The sequence below is a fragment of the Colius striatus genome, chromosome 21, assembly GCF_028858725.1.
Source record: "Colius striatus isolate bColStr4 chromosome 21, bColStr4.1.hap1, whole genome shotgun sequence".
Classification (NCBI taxonomy): domain Eukaryota; kingdom Metazoa; phylum Chordata; class Aves; order Coliiformes; family Coliidae; genus Colius; species Colius striatus.
This window is the reverse complement of record NC_084779.1, coordinates 6,114,201-6,132,714: the sequence shown is the minus strand read 5'-3', so window position 1 is coordinate 6,132,714 and position 18,514 is coordinate 6,114,201. Positions and strand designations below refer to the sequence as shown.

At 49.2% G+C, this 18,514-nt stretch overlaps 1 protein-coding gene across 6 annotated transcripts in view; it reads right to left on the bottom strand.

The window, feature by feature from the left end:
* Positions 1-1,806: 1,806 nt before the first annotated feature.
* The window catches only part of CASZ1 (castor zinc finger 1), a 198,683-nt gene continuing 181,975 nt past the window's right edge, over positions 1,807-18,514 (bottom strand). For all 6 annotated transcript variants that reach the window (XM_062012807.1, XM_062012811.1, XM_062012808.1 and 3 more), the window contains 6 exons: positions 17,692-18,027; positions 16,903-17,101; positions 16,219-16,390; positions 14,750-14,898; positions 12,657-12,891; positions 1,807-7,719 (listed from right to left, as the gene is read on the bottom strand). In XM_062012807.1, coding sequence (XP_061868791.1) covers positions 6,470-7,719; positions 12,657-12,891; positions 14,750-14,898; positions 16,219-16,390; positions 16,903-17,101; positions 17,692-18,027 — 2,341 coding nt within the window. In that variant the 3' untranslated portion in view covers positions 1,807-6,469. The remainder of the gene's footprint in view (positions 7,720-12,656; positions 12,892-14,749; positions 14,899-16,218; positions 16,391-16,902; positions 17,102-17,691; positions 18,028-18,514) is intronic.

The window sequence follows — 18,514 nt, the reverse complement described above, 5'->3', positions numbered from 1 at the left end:
TTGCTGTCTCCTTGGGTCTAAAGTCTTGGACTGTTTGCAGAGGGGAGAGCTGTGCTCCTCTATCTGAGTTGTGTGTTTGGGCTGGTACCAAGGGCCACCCCTGCTGTGGGTGCTGCAGAAGACTCAGTATTGTGTTGGGAAGCGATATCCAATGGCTGATGTAAGCTGAACAGTGTTGTTCTGTGTCTGTGTGTAGCCTCCTGCCCTCAAAAACACGTGGTTACAGGGGTGCTCTTGATGTCATCAGCAGTTTTTGCCCTGATGTTGGAACCAGCAGCCTCACCAGGTGTCTGCTGCTTTCCACAGCTCGCTGGGTGCAGAGCTGCAGATGCAGAGCTGCAGTGTCACTGGCTGCAAGGGCTTGGAGGTTTAGGTTTGTGCAGCTCGCAGTGTCTCCTGTGCCCCAGCCGTTGGTTTATGCAGTGCAGAGCTCCACAGAGAGCAGGGAAGCTCCCACAAGAGCTGTAAAGCAGTGAGTTGTGTCATTCATGTTCCCTGTTCCACCCCCACCCAGGAATCAGAGTCGTGGAAATATCCCATGTGGTGTGGGCAGAGCTCCAGGGAGAGCAAACCTCAGTGCTCCAAGGTCGGATTAGGAGCATGTTCAGATAATGACTTCTGAAAACAGGATGGCTGGGAGCTGCAGCAGAGCAACGAGGGGGCTTTGAAAGAGAGGAGTCTAGTCCTCTCTGCTAATAGGGAGGCAGCTGCTGCCAATGCATCAGGCTTGGCAAGCACAGCTTTGCTGCTCCTGGGTTCTGTGCTGGGTGGCAGAGAGGCACAAAGACCCAGTGCTTTGAGATGGCAGGAAAGAGCCACACAGGAGGGGTTTTCTGTGCTTTCTCTGGGTCAGACAGAACTTTGACATTGCTCTGCCTCCCTTCCCCCACCCCCCACCAGCACTTTGGCAGGACAGGCATCAGGGCGGTGTTTGATGCCAGCAGTGTCTGGGAGCTGTTCCTCTGGCACTGCAGAGGCTGGGACAGGCCCAGAGGGGATGGATGCAGACACCTGACTCCCTGCTGCTGGTGCAGAACCAGTTGCATTGCCAGGGCACTCAAGCCCAGCATTACCAGGAAGGCAACTGGTTGTGTGCTGGGCTTTGTGCAGCCCTTGTGCCTCCCCAGTGACAGAGCAGCTTTGGGCAGGGTGGAGGGCCTGGTGGGGGTAACAGAGGCAGCTCTGGGACACAGCAATGCCTTGGTCAGTTCCCACAAGGCCTGCTAGGATGTGTGTGTGTGTGCGCCAAGGTCTGTGTGTTCAGGTCTGACAGCTCTGTGTGTTCCTGCTATGGTCTGTCAAAAGGATGTGGCTTCAGCATTGCATTGTGGTGGCCATCAGCAGATTTGTTAGCTGATTTGTTAGCCCCTACCCCTTCTGTGCAGACAGGGTGGTTCATTCGTGCAACAGTCAAACATCTACTGATTTAGTGGGCTTTGACTTTCATTTGTAAGGTTTCAGGTGGGTTACAGCACCACAGGGCTCCACTGTGGATCCCAGTCCACCCCCTGAGTCTGCAGGCCAAGGTGGGGATGGAAAATGTGAGCAGCCCCAGCACAGCTCCCACTTCAGCAAAGCATCACCTCTGCCAGGGGCCCTGAGGAGCACTCCCAGGAGGGCTGCTTACAAGGGCAGAGCCTGCAGGAGAACTCTGTTCCTACTGCACTTGTGCCCAGGCAGTGGCCAGGCCCATGACCCCAACTGCTCCAGGTCTCCTCAGCTCTTTCAAAACCTAACCCGCCTCCTCCATCAAGAAAACACAACTTGATCACTTAAAAAACTTTGGGTTTTTTTTTTTCCAGTTTTTATTGAGTGAAAATGTCAAACCTTGCATCAGTCATGCAAAAAAAAATCAAATAAATAAAACACATATATTAAATTTCTAATAGCACTAAATTCAAGTGGAAAAATATTCAGTTCTTAATAACGCAGGTGCTGAAGAGACCAGATTCAAGTAAATCAGAGCACACCATCCTGGTTAGGGTGTTGGGTTTCTTTTTTTTTATCACTTTCTGCATTTTTTTGTCTCAAAACCTATATATATATCTATATATCTATATATATGTATATACATATAGATATATACACACACACATATATATGTGCATACATATTATTTTTATATTTATATATATACACATACATATTTATAAAACATTAAAAAGAGCATTGGTGGTTCAAGCATTTATTTCCCACCCCCTCCCCCACGGAAAGAAAAAAAAAAAAACCAACAAAACCAAAAAACAACAACAAAACAAACAAAAAAAATTACACATTTAAAATTCAAAATGAGCTAGCAATGGCTTATAGTCCTAGTGTGCAATATGGAGATTACCAAAGGCTAGAATCCTCCCTCTTTTTTTTATCATTTTTGTTTTTAAAGTTGGGGTTTTTCTGTTGTTTTTTTTCTCTTTTTTTTTTTGCTACATTGGAAGTTTTATTTATTTTTTTTTTACTTTTTTTTTTCCTTTTCTTTACAAAATTCCTTCCACACAGACTTTAATCCAGTTGAGTTTGTGGCTAGAATGAGTGATCTAGTCAATAGGGCTGTTGTTTGCTCTTCAGCAGTGAATGGTGGCAGAATCAGGAGGGTCCATCTCAAGGTTTATTTAGTTTGGTTTTTATCTTGTTTTGGACAGAACAGTTCCATTTCCCCTCTCTCTCTCGCTCTCCCCTCCTCACACAGTTAGCTGAATCTCCCTTTTTCCTCTGGTCATTCCTGTAAGCCCACATTTCAGTGGGATTGTACGGACAGTCCTTACTGGTGGCTGGAGCTGGAGAACCACCTGGCTGTAACGGGGAGGCCTTTGTTCAGAAAAGCCCTTAAGCGCGGGCTGAGCCCCGCTTACAAACCATCTGCTCAAGAGTTTTGCTGAATTAAAGCCTTAACCTAGCAGAATTCAAAAACAATCAAAAAGACAGGTTTAACTTTCTTGACTTGTTGTTGTTGTTGTTGTAAATAGAGACAAGGAAGAGATTTACAGAGGCGAGAGGGCAGGAGCCCGACGCGGGGGGGGCCGATGGCTGCCCGTCCGCAGGGTCTGGGCAGCAGCCTCTGGGGAGAGAAACCTCCTTCCCCCTGCCGGCTCCCAGAGAAGAAGTGATAAAGGTTTGGGAGAAAGGCTTGAGATGTGAGGGAGAAGTAGGGTACCTTGGGGGGAAATGGTGTGCATAGATAAACGCAGGCCCTGCCGCGGGGCCAGAGCGGAGGGCGCGGGACGGCCCGGCGCCGGCCTTAGCACAGCTACCACCACATCTCTCACCCCTTTTCTCCACACACTTCTGCTTTCTCCCACTGTTGTGCAGCGATTCAGTCAGTGGAGTCTGCTAGGAGATGAAAGGGGAGAGGTAAAACCACCATGAGGCGGTGCAGGGCCAGAGCTGCTCAGGCTGTCTGTCCCCGGCCGGACCCTCCCTGCTCGCCTCGGCGGCAGCAACGCTCGGGGCAGGGTTCCTGGAGCCCTCCCAGCGTGTTGTGTTGAAGGCAGGAGGCTCGATCCTGCTCCCACAGAAGTCACGTTGTTGATTTCAGCAGTACAAAAGAAACACATCTCTCTCTGGAAGATGTGGCTTGTGTTACATCCAAGGATTCCTCTTGGAGCCCATCACCATACTATCTAAAGGAGCTGAATATGGGAAACAATGTACAAGTACAGAACCTGCAGCAAATGCCATTAAAGTAACATCTTTTTTTTTTTTTTTCCTTTTTTTCTTTTTTTTTTGCCCCATCCCATTTCTAGAAATCCCAGGGCCTCATTCTCTCTCTCTGCCCCAGGAACGTGAGCTTCATCCTATTCAAGAATTGGGTTTGTGCTAGAAAACACACAGCTGAGGGCAGGGGATATACCAAACAAAACAAAAACAAACAAACAAAAAACCCCTATAAAAATAAAAGCCACACAAATAGCTGATAGAGGAAAAAGAACTCCAAAGAATTAAATATACTACAAACTAGTAAATAACAATATCTCATTTGTTTCTCTTTTTTTTGTTTGTTTTTCATTTGTTTCATCTCTACAAAATTCAAGTTAGGATCCGGAATCGTGCAGCTCCGCTCAGTGCAGGGACTGTGCCCTCCCTGCCTCCCCCCTCCAAACAAACACTACACTGAAGGGGAAAAAAAGAGTCAAAAAAAAAAGAAGGAAAAAAAGAAAAGCAAATTGCACACAATTAACCGTATCTAAGGGCTACCCAGAGGCACGGACCCCTCACCCTGGCATTGGGGGCTTCTTTTGTTCTAGGTACAGTAATACACTTTACAGGAAGAATATTGTACAACTTTGTGTTGCTGTTTTGGGGTAGGGTGGTTGGGTGTTTTTTTGCCTTTTCCTTTTGAAACGTTATCTGAACGTTCTGTCCCCACATTTACACAGCTGAGCTGCTTGTTTATGAATCCGACTCGAGCTGCGCCGGTTCATTTGTGAGACACAACCCAACCTAAACTTCTCGAGGCCTTTTCTCTGTTCAGGGTGAAGACAAATGCTGGGGATCCCCTGGAGCTGAAGTGCTCATGGCGCTGGGGGGAGGGGAGTGTGCTGTGCCTGCATGATATTAGGGATAAACAAATAATTAAGTGGATTTTTTTTTTTTGTCCAAAAAGGGACAAAGTTTAGACACAAGGAACCTTTTGCTAGGCTGGTGTACTTACAAACTGGCACTGAAATAACTGTGAGCAGAGTTCACTCAGCTAGTCCTTCTGGAGCCCAGGGGTCTGTAGACAAGCTCTCTCTCTCTGACTCAGGTGAGGATTTGCGGTCAAACAGCTGCTCTCTCACCTGTCAGAGTCTGGGACAGGATCCTGTAGTGTGTGTTCCCAGACTGGGTCAGGAAAAGAGCAGGAGAAAGGCCGAGGTGCTGGGGGTGCCAGGTCTCAACACAATATAGTGGCATTTGCTTATGCAGTGCCCAAGCCATTAGCCCTCATTGTCCAAATGTATCAGTGTGCACCCAGAAATGCATTCGCTCTTAGCTGGACTGTGTCCTGGCCTCTACTAGCATCTGCCCCATCTTGGCCTTCTGTGTGCTGCGCAGGTTGCAGCAGCCTCATGGTTTGTAGCTGCAGAAAGCGGGTCTGGGCCAACGGCTACCAGGGTGAGGTGCTGCAGAACAGTGTCACCCCCGCTCCCTGCTGCAGAGCTGAGCAGAGGAGACCCCTCCTGAGCTGGACACTGCAGCAGGACCCTGGATGTCTGCCTGCCTTCACCTCCCTCCTCAGTGGTGCCTTCGCTCAAGTCACCAGAGAGATGAGTCCATGCAGACAGACAGCAGTGGGGAGAGGGGACATACCTGTGGCTGCTGGGGTCAGAGAGCAAGGAGTCTCTGCAAGGCTGCTGTAGTGGCTAAGGACGCTCGTGTGTGGGCACGTGTGCCGCACCGCGCGACAGTGTCAGCTCACAACCTCCTGAGATGGGGATACTGAAGCACCACAAAAACGCCTCACCCTCAACTGAGAGGAAGCACCCGGGGGGTTGGGATGAGATGGAACTGGATGGGAGGTTAACCCCAGTCCTCCAGTGTGACAGACCCTTTTAACTGCCTGCTGTGTTCTTCCCAAGTCACTTCAGCTAAAGCCCTGCGGGCAGCACAGCAGGGCCGAGGAGAGGTGTCCTACAGAGAAAGTGTAGACTGAGAAAAGTTTTACAATATAAATAGCATTCAAAATTATTACCATTAATAGTAAAAAGGTTCTGGAAGAATAGAGGAGTGTCCCATTCCCACCCCTGCTCATTCATTAATGCGTCCTCATTTATGTGACAATAAATACCCACCTCCCACCCTCGCTGTCTGATGCCATTCATTTAATGCTGGAGAAAGAAGGGGGAGGGGTGGAGAGAGAGAGCGAGAGAGCGCACACCCCTCACCCCCCTTCCCACTGGCAAAAGCTGAGCTGGTTGTCTTTGTGACACCAATTCCTTGACTGTTATATATGTGTGTGTGTGTGTACATTATATATAGAGAGACACACACACAGATATATATGTTTCTAAAATTCATTACCTGTTGTTCCCACCCACCCCCCTCCAAGAAGTGGAGATTATTATTAATATCGTAAAACTGAAAACATGGAAAAACAAAACCCAGAAAGAAAAAAGGGGGGGATAGAGCCCCACCCATAACAAAGGGTCCCCAGATGGGCACAGGCCCCACGCACCATGCAGGGAGCAAGGAAAAGCAGCCGGTACCCTCAAGGTCCTTGTCCGTGTAAAGGGCGTTTTGTGCCGCGTCCTGCCCCCGTGTTCCGTGATCTGCTTCACGAAGCGATGCAGCACCAGTCCTGCTGCCAGCCTGTCTCTCGTGGGGGGGCTGTGGAGGAGCATGGGTTTCCTTCCTTCCTCTCTCTCTCTCACGTGTGTGGCACGGAGTTTGCTTTTCACTTGCCATCCCGATCTTTGTTCTTGCCTCATGTGGGGTCCTCTTAGTAATTCTGTGTAAGAGCAAAACCGAACCACTGCCGCTGTCGTCTCTAAGGTTAGGGAGAAGCTGCTGGAGCGACGGCAGAGGCTGGGGCTGCAGCTGGAGCTGGGGCTGGAGCTGGGGCTGGAGCAGGGGCTGGCTCACCCTGCGGCCTGGAAGCATCGCCCTGGTCTGTGGAAGAAGCAGCCTCCTCCGGTTCTCCATCCTCTTTAGCGGGCGGGCCCTCGGTGTCAGGCAGCGATTCCTCCGAATCAGTGTTCAGGTCTTCCTCTTCATCCTCCTCCTCATCGTCGTCATCATCATCCTCCTCTTCATCATCCTCCTCTTCTTCATTCATCTCCTCCTCGTCATCCTCCTCGTCCTCTTGGGAAGAGTCGTCCTCGTCCTCCACATCGCCGGAGCCCGATGCCGCCGCGCCCCTCTCCTGTGCCGCGGCCGCGGCTCTGCTCGGCGACGGGCCCTCGCTGGCTTCCGACTGCTTCTTGCTGAGGTCCAGGGAATCGTTGAGGCCCACGCCGGCCGCGTTCTGCAGGAAGAAGAGGGAGCTGTTGTTGTCAGTGCTGAGGTTGAGGGAACTGTCCAGGTTGATGGAAGAGTTCTGGATGTCGTACTCGAGAGTGGAGTGGGCGAGGCCCTCGGGGCCGGGAGAGATGGCAGGCAGCTCCCCTCGCTCCTGCTTCTCGTGCTTGCGCTTGTGCGAGTCCATCTGGGACATGCCCACCACCGTGTGTTTGCAGCCGGGGTAGGTGCAGTGGAAGTGGGAGCACTTGAGTTTGTACTTGCAGTCAGGCACCTCGCAGTCCACGCTGGAGCTGAACTGGCAGAAGCCGGCGGCGCTGATGACGTCCTGCTTGCCGTGGTGCTTGCGGTGGGCCGTCACCTTCGTGCTGTCGGTGCAGCGGAAGCCGCAGCGCAGGCAGTGGAAGTGTGTGCTGTTGCCAGAGAACTGACAGTCTGGGAAGTTGCAGCTCAGAGAAGACTTGAAGCGCTTGAAATCATCCAACACCAGGTTGTCCACGCGGTCGTGGTGCTGGGCGTGCTTGTACATGTGGGTACGGCCACAGAACTTGTAGCCGCAGTTCTCCCGCGTGCAGTGGTAGTGGGTCACCTTGAGGGAGAACTGGCAGCTGGAGTCCTTGCAGTCCTCGTAGAGGTCGTAGCGCCGAAATCCCTCCAGCATCATCCCCTCATCCAGCATCTTGCGTGACGACGCGGTCTTGCGGCGTTTGCCGAACGGGGACATGTCCTCGATAATCCAGAAGCGCTTCTTGGCCCCCGAGGCAGTTGGCATAGTGATGGTGTTCCCTGAGGAGAGAAAGCCAAGAGCGGTGTTGCTGACAGCCAGGTCTCTCTCCATCTCCCAACCTTCCTGGCAAGCTCTGCACTTGCCAAGGTGTGATGCTGCAGCCGCTGCCACCCAGCAGAGCATCCCTCCAGCTCTAATCCAGCCTGAGCTCTGGGATCTGCTGGACTTTGCTTTCTCCCTTTTCAGCGTAACCCATCTCCCCTCTAATTGCTGCTCTGATATACTTGATATTGTCCACACCCAACTGTGGCTTCTCTGTTTGCTGCTCTCACAGCATCTCCTGCTGCTTAGTTCATCTCTAGTCCCGTTCCTTAAATACAGAGGAGCTGGCCTGTTCCAGTTCAAGGACTGAGGTGTGTTACTGTAGTTCGTTGGGGTTTCTGTGGTCAAAGACTGTAAGCACGCTAAGAACTGGTATGTGTAAGCTGTTTTCTCCTACCCAGGTTCTTGTAATGCACCCTGCCAAGGGCAGGCAGGAAGTGGAGGAAGATCCCATGTGTGATTGAAACTGCAAGGGGGTAAATTTATAGAAATAGGATGGACTTTGTCCAGGAGACCGCAACATCCCTCACTGTAATGAGCCTACATATTACAATGAGTGCACTTAGAAAGACAGATGGACAGATGTTCAATGGGGCTAATTCTCATCATCACTAGCCAGTGGACTCTCAGAGAAAATACCAGTTCTACAGCTTCCCCTGGGGTCTCAAAAATCACACGGTGCCCCTAGTAAATAAAGAGCCCTCATCTGTCTTCCACTTCCATTCAGGGGGCAGCAGAACTGGCCAGTGCTCACGTCCCCTGGGATCAGGCTGACACCAAGGACCCGACCTCATTATATCTATTAACGGTTTTTTCCTTCTCTGCTTTACTGCTTCCAGAATCCAACCACAATCTCCAGCACCAACGTGCAGCACAGACAAGGTTGGAGGCAAGAATTTCTCACCAGGTGCGGAATCGTGAGTGCAATTGGGAATTACAGCTCGCAGCTAAAACACACTTTTCTCTCTCTCTTTTTTTTTTGCCTCTCTTCATGCTGGAACTGCCATCCTCTTCAGAAGTGGCATGATTTGTGACATGCAGCGCCTGGGGCCTGAGAACCCAGAGCAGCTTGCATCCTTGTCTAGGAGGCTGAAGAAGCAGTCATCTGTTTGACTGTTGTGGAATTATGGTGGGGGTTTTTTTCCTGGCTGATAAGCAGGTATTAAAAGTGATGAATGTTATTCCTGCCATATCCAGCCCTTTCAGTGACAACCCTTTAAGGGAATCATTGAAGGAAGCCTCCAAGAGTTAAACTGCATTGCACTGGAAAATACAAGTCAATGGAAATGATAGCAGCAACCTCACCTCCTGCATGGTTCACGTGGACTGGGCTCCACAGATTGCAGGATAAGCAAAGAACAAAAGAGTTCTCCACCCCCATTCATTACCTGGCACTTTTGCTCAGACTGCAAATAAAGCCACCAGCTTGGGGCATCCGTGGTGAGGCCACCTTAGTGACATGTAGCTGGTGGCAACTGCATGTTAAGGCTAATTTAAGCAGCTACCAGTGAAAGAATAACTTTGTCTCACTGCAGGTTTTAAATTAGCAAGCTCTTTAGCTATAGAAGCTGTGACCAATTAACTCTCTGTTCCCTCCTAAAGATCTGATATTGTAAAATCTACTTCCCTGCTTCCAGGCAACTCATGGAAGCACACTGTTGCCTGGACAAATCCCTGTTATCCAGATAAACTCCTTTTAAATAAAGTTACAGCCAAACCATGGAGTATTTCCCCCATTAGTATGAATGCTCATCGTGTCTGCCTTCAGACAGCAGCAGGGGAAAGACTCTGGATGGCACATCTGGGAAATAAGAATTTAAGCTTCATGTGTTTTAAACTCACTGTAGCTGTAGCTTTTACACCAGTTCAAACAGCTGTGCTGAAAACTGGAGTTAAACCAACTCTGCTTTCCCATACAGGCAAAGTTTCAGAGCAAGGGCATGAAAAAAGAGACATGATAACCTGGTGCACTCTCTGCCTTTAGCCACGAGACAACTGAAGCACCCAGCTGAAGATTACAAGCCTCAACAGATGTAATCCTGAGCAAATCTCAAGGGTAAGTGCATATCATAAGCTTGTTTGTTCAGCTACAGATAATGTAAACAGTTATGGAATTACACAGAGGTGAAAGGAAACTTATAAAGATCTATTGTTGGAGGAAAGCACAGCACAAGGTTCAGATGTTTCAGGTTACATGCAAATCAGTTTAAAAGAAAAACCCCAAAAGAAGCAAAAATGTCGTTTCTTGTGAATTTTGCTCCTTGGAACACACTCCTGTGGACAGGGCAAGGATCCTTCTCCTGCCAAGCCCCAGGAGGAAAACCTGTGAGCTTCCAAGAGGAGCTGGTCCTCCAGCCACACTCCCAACCATTTACCTTGGAAAAGTGGCAGGAAGAATGACTAGGACACTTGTAGGCTGCCAGAATCCTCTTAAGTGTGAACTCTTAAGCACAAATATGGCCTTAATTAACTAGAAAAGAGCTGGGAGTTGGGAAAAGAAGCCAAAACTGAGACACACCCTAAAAAAACCCCATTCCCAGCTTGGAATGAGAATCCCCAGCCTGAGACATCTCTGATCCTAAGTCACACATGGAAAACGTGGCAGCTTAAAACTAAAACCCAAGCTGTGTTTTCTGCAGCTGTTAAAGCAGATATAAATGCCAGTGAGTGTGAGAAACAGCCTGAGCTGGCTGATGATGTCACTGCAGTGACACTGACTGCTCTGCACTCCCGTCCTTGTGCTGGGCAAAGCAGCCCTGAGGTTTATGGCTTCATCTGTGAATGGGAAGCAGTGAAGCTAACAAGATCAATAAAAATACGGGAGCTGGGAACCTTGTCAGACTTTTACCTGCTGGGATGTGTGCAGAAGAAGGCCTGGAAGATCTCAACAAGAATTCCAAGCCTCATTATTGCTCCATGAGCACAAGTTGGCTTTGTGGCCTCCCTGCTGCTACCGAGAGGCTGAGAGTCAGTTTGAACTACGGATTTTGTTAGATATTTCTCATTATTTGGGACTGGTGGAAATGGCTCTCAGGTTATCTGAACATCACAGTGATGTGCTGTAGTTTTGGTTACCCTTCTTAGCTGTGGTTACTGTGTCAGCAGATGGAAGGAACAGGCACGGATGGGCCCCTGGATAGTGTTAGACACAGAGTGACGCACGCTCTTCTACTGACCCAAAGGTGCTGAGAAAAACACGTGGGCAGGGTGAGTGGGGAAGGAGGTGGGCACAGGACACTAAGAGAGAAAGCAAAGAAGTGTTACCTGCTGCATCCTGAACTAAGGGAACGTCACTTTTTACTGGAGTTGGAGTGGCAATGATGGGCGAGAACCCAGTGGTGCTGGCGGCAGGCATGACAATGCCTCTGCTGGATCCAAGACTGGCACTGAGCAGAGAGTATGAGAGACAAGATGGAGAGAAAAGATAGGGGAGGGTGGGAAGGGGAGACCTAAGCAGGGCTTGTGAGAAAGATGGAGGCAGAGATGGTGGCTGAGGTTGTGGTGCATTGTGGGTTGCATCATCGGCAGCAGCAGGAGCAGTAGAAGGAACCAGGCAGCCTGGAGAATGTGGAGAGAAAAAAAGTAGAGAAAAAAAAAGAAAAGAAAAGCAAAAAAATAACCAAAACCAACAAAAAAAAAATCAAAACAAAACAAAAACAAAACAAAAAGAAAAACAGCTGAAATGAGAACCCAAGAGCAGAAGCAATATGATGAAAATGGAAAATACATTCACAAATGTATGAAACAGAACTGCAACAGAGAAGAAACAGAAGGTGAGGAACTGACAGCATGAGGAAGAGGAGGGTTGTCTCTGCAGAAGGTGAGGTGGCTTTAGTGGTGTGGGGGAAGGGCCACGGGCTCTCACACAGCAATTCCTGCCTGTTTGGTCCCGGCTCACTTCTGTGGGGCCATCTCGTACCAAGGACTGGCTGTAAGGGTGGTCTCACACTGTGGGAGGGTGGAATTGCTCCCTGGATAGTGGAGGGGGACCATGTCCTGAGGAAGTGTGACTTGGGCCAAAGGAGAGGGTGCCAGAAGCCACTGTCCCATCAGAACTCTTTGGAGGAGCTGTAACGTCATGAGGCAACCACTGTCATGACCCAGCAGTGCTCATATAACAGTGTCTGATAAACCTTCCTCTGACTGGTGTGGGGAAGAAAAGTAGGAAAATGTGTGTGAAATTAAAGCTGTGTCTCAGTGAGGCATCTAGAAGGTACCACTCAGCCCTGGGAAGGACAGCTAAGATCATCCCTAGATGGTCACAGAGTTCATAAAAGATACCTGACTCCTGAAAAGACAACCCTGCAACACAGGGCAGTGGGAGATGGCACACATCATCCTGGCAAAGGGGACACAACAGCCAAAACCGGCCTCCAAAAAGAGGGGATGATGGAGGTCTCCTCTGTGCAACACTGCACAAAGGAGAACAAGAGCGTCTGCATGAGGAAGGGGGCTCACTGAGCTCTTTTACATGCATCTTTCTGAGGATGTGGTAGGGTTTTTCCCCCAAGTATACAACATTTGCTATGGTACAGTCTGTGCCTGACTTAGAAGGGAATATAAAAAGGGAGCAGGGGGAATGCCAAGGGCAGAAGAGAAACACAACTTTTCTTATTTAGATGGTTATTAAAATAGATCCAACTCCAGCACACAGGATCAAACCTTCTCTTCAGGGGAGAAAAGACAGGCTGTTAGTTCAGGGGTGCTGGAGGTGCACGTTTTGATGGACCTCTTCTCTCACACAGGGAGCTGGGTTAGTATGAGGCACTACTGTGAAGCTGGTACAGTTTCTATTTTAAGGTGCAACTGTCCTTTGGCCTCTCTTTGTGAGTTTATCTCCCAAGAGAGCAAGCAAGTGATGATCCATTTCACCCCACCCCTCCTTCTCTCTTACCTGCTGATGTACTTTCATTGCCCACTGGAGTGCTGGAGCAGCTGCGGTCCATATTGGAAGATTCAGAGGAGATACCCCCAGGGCTACAGCCAGTGTAATCCATGTACTCATCTGTTTCAGTGTCCATCATGCTTGGGGGTCCCTGAAAGGAAGCTGGGGTTCCTGATGAGGCTGGGCTGGGTGCCATGCTGCCAACCTGGGGGAGATTTTCATTTCTTGGAGTGTGGCCAATAACCTGCAGCAAGAAAACAGGACGGGGACTTTCACACCAAAAGCAAGAGACAAGGCCAAAACCATCTGTCTGCACGTTCATTTCTCTGCCACAGTTCATGAGGGATAGCTGGAACGTGCTGGTGAGTGCAACCCATGGCACTGTGGCTAGAGCATGGATCTGCCTTCATTGGGAGCTCAGAGCATTAAACTTGGCACGTGGATCCTGTTATGTGAATTGTGATGTTCTCACAGGCTGGGAGTGTTAATCTTGGCACCAGGATCCTGCTGTGTGGATTCTGATGCATTCAAAAACAGGAGGTGTTAATCTTGGCATCACTACCTTACTGTGTAGGTCCTGCTGCATTTAGAGACTGGAAATATGACTCCTGCCATGACTGTCCCAGTGCCTACATGCTGAGACATTGCAACAGAGAGTGGAGGCAGTGACGTGTGTGCTGGCCTGGCCCAGCCCAGCCTTCTCTGGACAGTCACATGGGTATGTACCCAGAGGGAATGTCCATCCAAGCACACCCCTGAGAGCACACTGAACACTAAGCTGTGGGGCAAACTGGAGGCAGGACACGGAAAGGCAGTGGCAGCCCAGCCATCTGGTCAGCTTTGCTACAGGCCCTGATTTGTGGTATCAGCCTTGTTTTGCTGTTTGCTTGACTGCTCCATGCAGTCAGGAGCACAGCAACAGAGTAAGACTGGCCCTGTATGCTCCCAGGATTGCTCAGGCCACAGTTACTACTCCTCCACTGCTGAAGTGGCACAGGATTGCCAGTGAAAGGAGATGGAGGTTAAAACGAGCACTTTCTGCCCAGCAGGTAGTGGAATTCTTAGGGCTAGACTCAGCAGGCACTAAAAGAGCAGTGAAGACAAATCTATTGGTTACATCTTTTCTAAGTTTGATTCTTGCACTTGAGCTTTTAGTGTTAAGAACAAAAGCTGCAGCAACACCAGTTCCTTGGCATCTGTGAACTCATTAAATCCAACAGCAGTAGCCCAGACCAATTAACTTATTGACAGTACTTAATAACTAATAGGGACCTCTCATCCCCATGTTGTGGAATGAAAGGGGGTTCCCATCTTGCTTCTACAGATGGCCTCTTTTGTTTTTCAGATGCCAGAAGGAGTCCTTAGGGTCAGATCAGTCACAGGTGTTTAAATAAAGCGACTGTGTTTCATCTCCCAAGTCAATTGAAGTTAAAGCAACTCAGGGAATAACAAGGAGCAGGAGGCTGCAGGACTGCTGCCATTCTGAGCAGCAGCCCAGGGCTGCAGTTGTAACTCTTCAATTTATTAATGAAACAGGCAAACCTCATCTGCCAGGTGGCCTCTGTTACGTGTTAGAAAAAAGAGCAACTGCATCACTCTGCTGCTTCCTGAGAGAGGACAAAGGCTGCCCCAAACTAACTCCAAATCAATAAGGGAAACTTCCAGGCTAGTATTTCTCACATCCTTGGTGGAAGCAGCAACTAATTCTTTATGTGCAACAGGAAGTGTTTGCTTTAACCAGAACATTCAATTCTTCCACATCCTAAGCACTTTGATTTTAATAAGCCCGATGGTGTATCCTGAGAGACCAGGGAGGGAGTGCAGGCTGTACACATGAGTGTTTTAGTGTTATCCTCCTCAATTTGTTGGGTTTTTTTTGTCACAAGGAAAAGCTGTTTACACTAAGTAATGGTTTGAAATCTGGTTCATCATCTCTCCTTGGATCACAGAAGTCCAACCTCAGGTGAACTCACACATCCCAGCTGCAGCCCCCAGCACAGACACGTATCTTCAAGTGTCTTGGCACTAAAGCAGTTCTGCAGCAAGTAACCAAAGGACCAACACTACATCAGGATCTACAATTTAGATAACAACTGAATCACCTGAGTAGGAACACGATCAAAGTTCTTGCCCAGCATCCTTCTCATGTGCTTTCTGGCGTGGGATGTCATTTGGTGCTTGAGCAGGAAGGAGAACTGGCAGCCCTCTCGAATGCAGTGGAAGTGGCTGTTCACCTGGTTGTATTTGCAACCTGTGGACACAAAACCATTGTGTGTAGCAGATGAAAGGTACCAAGAGGGAAAGAGACTGTAGGGAAGATGAACTGGAGGGAGGACACGGCTGCTGGTACATGGATTTCTGATGGATTGAAGGCTATTAACGATCCAGAGTTCTTCAGAAACAGTTTTGACTGCAAAATGATCTTTTGCCTGCTGAGCAACTGCAAGAGAGGATTACAGTGTATACAGGTTTAAGAAGTGAGCCTGAGCTGCAGACCAGTGTCATCCCTCTTCATTTTGTTATAAAGAAACATTACATTCCATCTAGCAGTCCAGTCTTAGCTGGTGCCTTTTCCTCTGCAAAGGAAAGCGCCGCTGACACACGCCCGGCCCGCAGCGGCCTCGCTGCCAAACGCCTCCCGACTCACCCAGCCCATCTTTAGCTCACAGATAGTGTTTTATGTGCATGCCAAGCTGGTGTTTGTTTAGGGCTTCCACTCCCCCACAGCCCCTCCCCGTCCCGCTGCGCCGTTCTTTGGGATGCAGAACAAACAGTGCTGGCGGGACTGACACAGTATCAGCGCAGGGCAGGTGAAGGCTCGCCTGTTGCCAGGGCATCCGTGCAGCCTGGGTGTCATATATCATCGTCCTGCTTTGTCTAGCCCCTGCTATCACCTGAAACACCTCAGGTTGAGTAAATAACCAGCAACTGCTCAATCTACTGACATGTGTAAATGAGACCTAGGTGAGTACTGGCTGTGGTGTGTTGACACTCATTACCCGGGTTACCAGAAGCAAGCTACCATTTGGGTATCAATTCTTGGATGTATTCAAAGCTGAAAAGAAAAGTCTGGTTCTGGTTATTGTGGCTGTTTCTCTGCAATGTGAGAGAACAGCACCTGGAAGTGTTATTCTGAACCCTGCTTTGTTTCAGCCTTAAGTGACAGGGAAGACTGGGTCAGTAACGCTGGGAAGCCAAAACACAACTAGAAGGATGACGTGAATCCCAGGCAGTTCAGGACAGAGCTCTGCTGGAGCCATCTTTGGGAATTCCCCCCAGTTCAGCTTTACACTGAGATTTAATAACTACTGCAGTGCTGCTAAGAGTTTTGGCAAGTGGGCAAGCCACAGTCTGAGGCTGTGCCACATCTCCAGTGTCTCCTTAGGCCGTGCTCTGGTGAGAGGGTGGCACAAAGGCACAGCTCAGGAACCGCTTTCTGGTTTGTTCCATCTATTGTTTAGTGATTTAATGACCAAATCCATCTCTAGTGTAACTCACAGCTCTAACCCATGGCCTGGACATGGGACAGACCACAGGAGAAAGAGGACAGAGGAAAGAGAAGAAAACTCACCTAGTCTGCCACACTCCTCTCGCTTGGTAAAATACTTGAAGCCATTGGCTGCCCTTCTCTCTGCTTTCTCATGCTTCTTCACGTGCCAGGGCAGCTTGGTGGTGATGTTAGTCACAAAGTAGCAGCCAGGACGAAGACAGTGGTAATGCCCTCGCATCCTGAATTCACAGTGCTAGAGAGGAGCAAACAGGCAGGTTGCTTTAAGATGATCTAAAAGGAATATGCTCTCACCTGCCTGCTACTCCTGCTGTCCCTCTGAGACAGGAGAGGCCTCAACTGATACAGCTGGTCACAACCATTTTATCTTCCACCAGCTGCAACACAACCTTGTTCCCTGCTGTGTCTTTTGTATTGTGCCACGTATTCTGCATTGCTGATCTACACTGAAACACCCCAAACCTAATCTGTGGCTTTCCCTTGTATTCACCACAGATTCCTATTGTATTGCCTCGTGTGTCTCGGATCATTTGGGCTGCCTTGTCCTCTTCACACAAGTCAAAGGAACATGAAAGCACGGCCATTTCCCATTTGATGGGAACCAAACATTGTGCCAGACCATGTAATTAAGACCCTCCCGTGGTTCTGGAGTTAGAACAGGAAAGAAACACTTCCTACTGGGTAGTCTACTTGCTCCTCTCCCACAGACACCCCCCAGGCAGGACACTGCTGCTGAACTGCTCTTACCTGGTTTGGACAGAGACACTGCAGTGAGTAATAAGCAAACTGGTCTCTCACATTCACCAGATTATTGTTGGGGTTGATGTGGTCCAGGCAGTGGGATTCTGCTTTGCCAGAGGTTTTGCACACATACTTGCAGTTCCCAAAGAGACAGTGGAAGTGGAATTTGTTGGCATACTTGCAGTCTGTTGCCAGGCAGGGATCACTGGAATACAGCCAAAACCCAATCATCACCTTCACTCATTTCACGCATTTGTTTCTTTGCCAAAATTCAACTCAAGGGGAGCCCAGCTGAAACCAAAGCTGGCCTGCAGATTCCCCACAGCCACCTTCCCCTTCAGTAAAACTGCCAGAGCACTTTCTTGATTAAGGTTATTAAAATCCAGCAGTGCATGCTGGGTTCTGTAGTCTTTGAGGGCCACACTTCCAACTTAAACCTCTCTCAAGATCTGGACAGATGCTGCGTCTCCCTTTCTGCCTGTACTTACCTCAGTGGATTCAGATAGTTCCTCCCATGTCAGTTTTGTATAACTGAATGAAACATCTTGGGCATGCACACTTTCATAGAACCATAGAATGGCAGGGTTGGAAAGGACCTTTAGAGATCATCTGGTCCAACCCCCCCGCAGAGGCAGGTCCCACCTAGATCAGCTCACACAGGAACGTGCCCACTTCCTAGACAGTACGTTTCTCAGTGGGCAAATATAGATTTAGCACCACAGCTCTTAGGAGCAGTAAAGAAGGGATTGCAAGGCTGGAGAGGACATAAGGAGGCAAACAGCATCTACAACTTACTTCTCCTGGAACTGGAGAAATCCAGGTTTGACCTGAGGCTTGGCGTTCTCCAGGGAAGTCGTTGCCAAGGGGGAAGTTGCCAGGTTAGGCACTGATGCTGGGATCTGAGGCATCTGGGGTATAGTTGAAGCCAGCTGCTTCCAAGCTAGCAGTGTAGGGGTAGAGGGCACAGTAGCTGGACTTGGAGTGGGCATGTCAAGGGCAGGAGCACTTGCCATGGTGACAGAAGTAGCAGATGGTGATGAAGGTGCCAGTGAAGCCTTATTCTCAGTAGTGGCTGAGAAGGGAGACTCGGAGTTGCTTTTCACAGTTCCACCCTCAGTTCGGAAGTGAAAACTGCAAAAAGACAGTGTCACTCAGACAAAAACTCTTGTCCATTGCATGGCACTTGATTAAACATCAACAAGAATGTGGCAGGACTCTGCAAACAAATTAGCTGAGGTTAAATCCTAAAAAGGGCTCTGCAGATCTGGGGGAAAGATTTAAGAGCCTCCTAGACTGTGGGGAGAAAGGAACTGAGAGGTGGAGACAAAGGTGCAAAGGCCTGTTGAGATCAGGATGGTGCCAGAAGTGCTGAGGTTGGGAAGATGGATATGTGAGAAGGCAGTGGTTTGTTGCAGTGAGCTGGGAACTACCCAATGCTAGAGACCAAACTGTGCTACGAGACCTTTCTGTCTTCTTCCCCTTAAAGCCCTCAGTAATGTGGCAGCTGCTGAAGGACCTTATTCATTCTTTACTTGGGCAAATCTTCCATTGCCTTTAAAAGGAACTTGGGGGGGGGCTCTGCACTGCAGATTGTGCTCTGTAGAAATCTGCAACAGGG